The sequence below is a fragment of the Parasteatoda tepidariorum genome, chromosome 7 (genome assembly GCF_043381705.1).
Source record: "Parasteatoda tepidariorum isolate YZ-2023 chromosome 7, CAS_Ptep_4.0, whole genome shotgun sequence".
NCBI lineage: Eukaryota > Metazoa > Arthropoda > Arachnida > Araneae > Theridiidae > Parasteatoda > Parasteatoda tepidariorum.
In genome coordinates this window covers 58,544,288-58,553,098 of record NC_092210.1, presented here as the reverse complement: position 1 = coordinate 58,553,098, position 8,811 = coordinate 58,544,288, and the positions used below count along the sequence as shown (strand labels likewise).

Below are 8,811 nucleotides of genomic sequence, written 5' to 3'. Positions count from 1 at the left end.
AAAAAATCTTGTGTTTCATCACGATTAATTATATCTTGAAAAATGCCTTCCCAAGAATGTGAGTGACATATAGTTTTCTTCAAAGTTCTATTTAAGATGATGTTAAATCAAAACTTTGACAATTGGTTTATTAAATGTATTTAAAATAAGACAGTTTATACTATTATCCTTACATACATTTTTAACATGCTCTGCTGCAGATAAACTAAAGTCATGGCAAATCCTGATGAAGAAATTGAAGAAAATGAGGGGAAAGATAGGAATGTAGCACTTTCAGTATTTATCGATAGCTTATTTTTATTTACATGTAAGTGGCTATGATATTTTTTATCGTGATTGCGACGTTAAAAAAAAATATGTAATTTAACTTACATGTTCAAAATAATTTTACGAACAAGGCCTGCTTTTCAAGCTAAATGGTAAAGTCTTGTAAACATGTTAATAGTATATAACTGTTGCTTACTAAAATGTCATTACGGGCAGAATATGTTTATACAAGTTTAATACCAAAAATTTAAGAATTTTCCTTTAACTAGCAAATATCTCAAACGAAAAATTATAAATGACGTCATAAGAGAATGCTTTATTTTCTATGTTAAAATCACGATTACCGGTTGGCTCTACATCCTATTTTCTTATACTCACCAACACTTTAAGATTGCTATGCGACATTGCACAGTTCAATTTACGAACCAAGCTCACTTCGCTTGCTAGCAAGATTTGAAATGACACTTAATACAAAATCTTAATTGGACAATCATTTATAAAAATATAAATGCTTTTTTGTCTTTTTCACCACTAATATTTAATACAGCACATTACGAAAGAGAGAACATAACAATAGTTTTCAGAAATCCTGCATAAAAAAATTCACATTGATTGCACACCGCAGATATAATTTTACACACCTAGCAATAAAAATATTGACAGAAAATGAACTGCACCACAAACATTTGTAAAAATGATAGTGAAAGTAAAAACATTGATAACTAAAAGCTTTTACTTACATTGTTCTTTTTTCTTCTTCTGAAAACTCAATTATATATTCTTGGACTTGGAGACATCACTGTGAGGATGTCAAATGACCGTTACCTGTTTCATATTTGATATTAATATTTTATCTCGCTTTTCCCGAGCACTTTTTTATTATATGCAAGTAGCGTAGCGTAAAAGATTCACTTCTTATTTGCAATTTAATATTAATTTTCAATTTTTATTGAGGAACCAAAATGAAGACAAACATGCCAACCATGTTGAAATCAGGGTGACAAATGTTAATATATAGAATACATAGAATCAGCAATATATAGAATCAGCACTAAATGTTCTAACCATAACATTGTTAAAAGTAACTTTAATTAAATTACTGAACTTAGTCACCTCTCAATAGCAACGCCATTGATGTAGGTTAAAACAATTAGACTCCATGAACCCATTAGGTATAATTTATTCCCTTCGTTTCGCCAATAAAAAGCGAACTAAGCAATTTTAAGCCTCGAACCTCTTTTAGAATTAGATGTCCTGAGTGTGACTAACACCTTCGTCATTTAACCGTTTTTAAAATATAGTCAATTAACATTTATCAACTTTAATTTTGATTGACTGTTTATGAAAGCCAAATGTGCATAAAATTCTCTGTTAAAAATCAATCAGCATTATGCATGCTAGAACAAGGTAAAATATTTCCATGCTTATGCTGGCTTTCTACCAGCTACACCAACTTCCACAATGGCGGGTATTAGCCTCAGCATGCCACTGTTTGCATTTGGTAATTGAGATTATCATTAATGATTCGCAACGCTTGATTACGCCCTCTAGCGAATCCTGAAAATATCGGGCAGTTATTTATTAAATTTTCATTCAGTTCGATCATAATCATTGGCAGATTCATACGCCATTTTTTAGCAGCAAATGCGAAGCAAATTTTCTTTAAGGAAAAGGCATAAGAACTTGAAAAAACTCTCCAGAACATTGGTAAATCTTTCAGAAACGGAACACGCCAAACAACTGAAGAAAAAGCTCTCAATAATTTTTAACATATATTATCAACGAATTGCAACTGATTCCTTCCAATTTCGGGATCGTATACTGTTACAGATGTTTGTATTATGGTAAAAAAAGAATTTTTTGTCTTCAATTCACTACAAATTGAAGTGAAATCAACATTGCTTACTTCATTCCAATAAATAAATGTGATTTCAGAAAGTATGGAACTGTAATAGTTATAGAATATTCTTCTTTTTTATAAAATAGTATATATTCCTGTATCTACATAATTCGAAAAACAACAGTAAAGAATCATCCGAATAACTTGAAATAGTTTCATTTATGTTTATTATTGATAAATTTTTATCGTTTTCTTGGTAAGTGTGTTTTTAATTTTGAATGATAAATTTCAGCTAGAATTCAGCTATTCTGTTTGTAAGTTACATATTAAAATTCATATCGAGATCTTGCAATTATAAAATTTTATTGTGTGGTATGTCATCTTAAAGTAATGAGGGGATCATCTATGTATATATTATTTGAGAATAAAGTTTTCAAATGAAGATCATATAATTTTGTAATTCTCCGGATTTATAAATCAGGTAAGAGTTAGGATTTTCATATTAAAAAATTTGCTTGAAAATAATTTTTTTTTCTAATTTGATGACAGTACTCCATAGAATAGTTTTCTACGTCCGATTAAGAATTTTAAAAAAAACATAAATTTTTTTATTTTAATTTGAGGAATTTTTAGAATCGTTTTTTTCGTAAACATTTTATATTTTGCCTTTTTTAGTTTATAACTAATAATTTTTGGTAAAAATTGTTGTAAAAAAACTTTTTTGCAAAATTAAGTGGTATAACATTATGGGCTTATGCATACTTTTTGAAGTAATATGATTTATAAAACTGTGGAATGTGAAGTTTAAATAGGCCTTTCATTTTATCTCATTAAATTTAGTAAAGCAATTTCGCAGGCATTAGGTTTTTATTCTAAGAAGATACATATTTTTTTTCTGTTTATTTACAAATATATCTTTCCGATGTGTTTTGGATGTTCCTACTCTAAAAAAAGGAGATATCATTTTGTTTTCACTTGCATAAGAAAGAATATTTAGCATTTTATTTTAAAAATTGATAAGCCACAATTAACAGGAAATAATACAATGCTACAAGCTACTTTGAGGTGTCTCCAGAGCAAAGGAATGACTATTTATATGGAAATCGCATGAATTCGTCTCATACAACGCCCCCTATAGTTCGCTGCAATTTCGAATTTAAATCCGAAATTTCTGAAGAAAAAAAAAGTGCTTTGTTCTTTGTTATTGAACGCTTTCGAAATTAAAACTTTGCTCATAATGTTTATGTGAGTTATTTTCAGGATTTCTTAAATAAAAATTAACTATATCATAATATAAATTCAGGGCTGAAAAAAAAGATGCATGTGCCAAAACTTATTTACCACATTTTTGCTATTTCCTTTTTAATACTTTAGTTACAGCATATACACGATAGCTCAGTGGTTATGTGCACTGAGTTGTCACTGCTAAGGATTGGGGATTGATTCTCATTGGTGGCTTAAGAACCTACTCAGCATCAGAGAGATGGGCGCTAGCTTGTGTGGATAGTACAGATTGCCTGTATGGAATTCTGGAAGAAATTATGACGTTAAATGAAATTTGGCGAATTGTTGAGCTCGAATATCAACTTGCGAATATCAGTATCAAAAAATCAAAAAAAAAATTTTTTTTTGCTTGGGATCTATATGTAGCCATTGTTATTTTTTGGGTAAAGCTGCTTGGCTTATTCTATTTTATTCTATTCTATTTTAATTCTATTAGGCTTATTCTATTTTAATTACTATGTGAAAACACTGTTGATTCCTAATTCAAGGTTTAACTATTTTTTAAGATCTTTTTAGGAAATCTTTTGCCTTATTTTAATTTTTTTTTTCAGTTTATTCAAGGTCTACGGTTTTTTTATTTCAAAATTACAGTAAATGAGGGTATGGTGTGCAAAGAAAGTATTTCTAAAAAAAAAAAAAAAAAATTAAACACATTCTTTCTTCGTCCTTGTTCTTCGTCATGCCCCTACAGATGACAGACTTTTCCAAATCCTCGGGCAATAGTGAAATAGTGAAATAAGATAAAACCAAATTGGCGTATTTATGAGAGGGATTTAAACTAAGATAACGAACATAGTTTATAATTTATTTTCATAAAGAATAATTTCCATGCTGTATCCCGAAGTAAGTTCAAAGTCGGACGTTCAAAATAATCTCCCCGAAATATCTTCTGCATACCTAGTTTGGCGAGATTTCAAAAACTTGCTTGGCGAGATTTAAAAAAAATGGCCACGGTATGGGCTATCTGGGTGGGGTTTGATTCTTAGAGGCGGCTTAATGCCAATCCAGTATCAGATCAATGGGTGCTACCTTGTGTGGGTAGTACAGATGGTCTGTGTGGAATTCTAAACGCAATTATGACGTTAGATCCCCAATTTTAGCGAAATTTTGATCTTGAATTGCAGTTTATGGACGGTGTCCATTTTTTTTTACTTGGGATCTTCAACGAAGCAATTGGTATTTATTGCAGGTAAAGTTGCTTATTTTACAGGCTTATTCTATAGTAATTACAATGTAAAAACACAATGCGTTAAAAACCTCTTTATAAGAAGAATTTAAACTAAGCTAGTTCCGACAGGTTATCATCTTTTAATAGTAAAGAATAATTGTCATTGCGTTTCCAAAGTAAAAATGTCGGCTTTTTTATTAATTTATTGATAAACTAAAACATTCATTCACTAATTTGGACACTCAATGATTTACCAACTATTATCGCTTCGATTTCGGGATCACTACTTTACCCATTCGTTGATTCAGTGTGCTTACTCTTCTATCCGCGCTGTTTATGATTTATCCGTTAAATGATTTTCTAGCTTTTAAATATGACAATGTACTAATCACTCCATTGACTTATTTGGTAATTCACAGGATTGCTGAGTCTTTAATTAACATATATATTGATTGCATTCATTTCTTTAATCATTTCTTTCTTTCTTTAAAAGATGCGATGTTCAGTGTGTCAAAAGAATTCAGTGTGCTATGTTATGCACCATTCGTAATAATGCTTGCCTAAATGACTATCGAATTTCCAATGTTATTGATACCAGTATTCAAACCTCCTACTTTTAAGAAATACAAAAATCCCTTAAATTTTTTTACAATATTTGCATTGATTTAAAGATAAAACATTTGATTAACTTTCCGCACATTTGCTAATTCGGTCGTATATTTTACATAGAAGCTATAACAATTTTTTGTAGTCCCATATCCTGCTAGTTACCTATAATGCCCTTGAAAACGCGTCGAATCAGATATTTTATAGAAGTTACTCAACAAATAATCAAAGTTAATAGGATCAATAAATAAATAGAGTAATAAATATGAATATATATACATGATAATCTACTAATATGAAGTTTCATTTTCTGTGAGAGAATATATTTTTTGTTTAAAAAAAGTCAATGAAAACATTGAAGTTGTCACGTTCGATTTTTTAAATATTCGATTGCATTGTTTTGTTTCTTTTTAGAAGAAAAACTATATTAGGTATGGAAAAAAGCAAAACTTCTGTAGATTTTAAATAGAGAACGTAAAGAAAATATTAACTAAGATAAATATTTTGAACTGTTCAAGTTTCAGTAAATGATATTCAAAAGTAATATGTTATACTTGCAGCAAATCCGACCTGAAGTAATTTTCCGCCTCTATAAAATTGTTCGTATAACTGTTGTTTCTTTATAATCTTGTTAAATAGAAGAGGCAATATATATTCACCTAACACGCCAAGATGTTTCGCTTAAATTGTCCAGCCACCTGGTGGCTGCCTAACTGGTTTGGTGATATACTTTGCCACATGCTATATTCCTTGCAGGAATTTGGACTTTTACTCTTTGCAAGTGTCTAAGTCCTCGAATATTATATTCTTTTCATGATTTAGAAGATGTTGGACTCAACGAATGCTTTTGTAGAGTTCACTGCTGTAAAATATTCGCTGTATTTTATTTCCATTCATGGGATCAAGAAATGTCATTCATGAAATTTCCTCAAAATTTTTCTTTTAAAGATCAGTTTATCTTCTGCTACTTTAGTAAATGCCCAACAATCGCAAACCGAGTTTATCAAACAAAAATATCAAAATGAAACTCATAAAAGAATATATTAAAGGAGAAGAGAGAAAGATGTCATGTAATTATAATTGACTTGCAAAAATGTTTTTGAAATATTTCCATAACAGAGTAGTCAGATTACAAAATATAAAATTGACGCATAATAGAGGATAGTGAGGTATCGTTTTAAAGTGTGTTCATTATTAAATGAAGAACTGCATCTGATATGGTCAGTGTCTTGGATTTGCCCGAAAACTGGATATGAGACAAATAATAATATTTACTGCGAATTCAAAATTATAATTCATAAAATATTCAATTTTCAATATGGCATTTTATTATAAAGATTTTTTTTTGATGAAGTTATTAACATTTACTGATTAATAATTATTGTGTATATGACTATTGGAAGGGGATGTAAGCTAGTTATATAATTAACGGATTAACACAAATATGACAACAATAATATCAAACTAGAAAATATATTAACCTAGAAATTGTATCAATTATATATTATTTTATTGATTTTAATATAAAATTGGCGCAATGATTTTACATAAAATTTAATTACATACGTTAGATAATAGTGTTTTAATGAAATAGTGTCCTAATGAAATTTTGAAAAAATACTTTTATTTTTTATTTGACTAAAATAGCATTTAAGTAAATATTTCTGTTTTAGAATCATTGGAATTCCGTGCAATTAGTTTCTATACATTAAACTTAATATAGTAAATCTTCCAGGAAAGACCTCCTTGATTTACGACCACATTCTGAAAGCAAGGAATTTTTTCCATAGACTCTTTGTTGAAGAAAACTCTTAGGAGAGACCATCAAAACCTCACCCAGTGACCGGACAAACCTCTGCACCAAATGCGAAAAAATATTAAAACAAAAGCCATTAACCAAACAAATAATTAGATTAAAATGCATTCAAAATATTTATGTGAGGCTCTTATTTTGGACAACTCTTTTTGACGATCTCTTAAAAAGATTTACAACCTGTTGTTTCAGTCAGTGTGTACTAAATACATTGCTGTCAAAGATATCTTTATAGAACTGAAAGTTAAATTAGAAAAAAAAAAAGTTATTTTAGAAGAACCCAAGCATCTCAAACAAACAAGCCTTTTCCATCTTTTAACGCTAACCTTGATTTTATGATATAAGATTAAATTTAAACTTAAATATTGTCTGTTAATTTGTTCAAAATAGTTCTATCATTCATAATTGGTAAATTTGCTTTTACACATAATTATATCAGTCATTTTTATTGACGCTAAACTTGATTTATCGACATTCATTCATTTTATTCACACTTATTCACTTTATTTATAACGCCAACATATGTGGCATTTCCTTACCAAGAAAATGACACTATCTAAAATTAACATAATTTGCGAAAAATCCTGTACTTTTGATAACATTTTAAAGTCATTGGAGATAACCCCTAAGAACAACCAATCTCTATAAATAACTATTTTACTACTAGTAATATTAATATCTTGAGTAAAATATTACCTAACAAAATTATATAAATTTGAAAAGTACGCTTAAATAAACTGACAATTATTCGAAAAAAATTATATCTAGTGTATAATATTTTCCAAAATAGTGTAAAAATGGGAGATACAGAAATGACAATCTATTACAACCTTTTGGTATTCCATCTATTTGAATAAAATAAATTCCTTCCTTTATGAGATAAATAAAGAAAAACAAAATTAAATTAGAATTTCTCATTACGTTTTTTGACACTTTTTAATCTTTCAAACGCCTTATAATTTTTCATTGTAATTTATTTTAATTCCCTTGATAATTTTTTCTATAATTTTTTTATGATCTTTTCTTTTGTCTCTTTTTTATTTTTTATAAATAAATGTACAGATAAGTATCTAAACGTAATTTTATATTGTAACATAAAATATAATTTTCTGGGAAAGCCAGTATAAAATGCAGTTCTAGTGCATCAGAATAAATGTTAGTAGTTTGAAATGAATATTCTTTTGCACATTGAATAAATACAGTAATACAGTAAATTCGTCATAAAAAATTTAATTTTTTTAAGATGTCAAGTTCAGAAATAAAAGGATTTCTTTTGTTCTGTTTTTTCCCATTAAAACATAGTTAAATAGGCCAACGCAAAGTTCATAATGCTAAATGATTTGCTTTATGGCAAATATGGTTGTTGTGTAGAACAGAAATTCATTTGAGCAGAAAATTGTTTTATGTAATTCCTTTTATATAGAAAATTAAGAATTAGTTTTTAGAAACAATCAATGTATATACGTCACAAAAAATTGAAATTTCAATACAGTTGCATACCAGATTTAGTATGGATAACAATTAATAGTATGGAGATCTAAGTCAATGAAAACAGTGTTCCACAGTTTAATTAATTTCTTTTACAGGTGGTGGTATAATACCTGTAGTATGGCGTAATATGAAAGTAGTAAGACAAGGCTTCTTTTGTGACGACGAGAACATAATGTATCCTGCAAAACACAGCTCTATTACGAATGCAATGCTTTGGGGATTTTGTGTTTCAGCTCCTTTATCTATTGTGAGTTTAAATTCTGATCCATTTAAATTTTTTAGTTATATGAGCAATTTATACTTTTTTGGGAATTAATTTTGATTTTATTATATATATATATA

The 8,811-nt window shown here is 28.5% G+C and overlaps 1 protein-coding gene across 2 annotated transcripts in view; it reads left to right on the top strand.

Moving 5' to 3' along the window:
* The first annotated feature begins 204 nt into the window (after positions 1-204).
* The window catches only part of LOC107439323 (putative phosphatidate phosphatase), a 20,122-nt gene continuing 11,515 nt past the window's right edge, over positions 205-8,811 (top strand). Inside the window, exons 1-2 of one of the 2 annotated variants that reach the window (XM_071182968.1) lie at positions 205-307; positions 8,565-8,716. In XM_071182968.1, the coding sequence (XP_071039069.1) occupies positions 214-307; positions 8,565-8,716 (246 nt within the window). In that variant the 5' untranslated portion in view covers positions 205-213. Of the gene's footprint in view, positions 308-4,375; positions 4,581-8,564; positions 8,717-8,811 lie in introns of those variants that run through there. The other variant, XM_043040129.2, reaches the window with a different exon arrangement.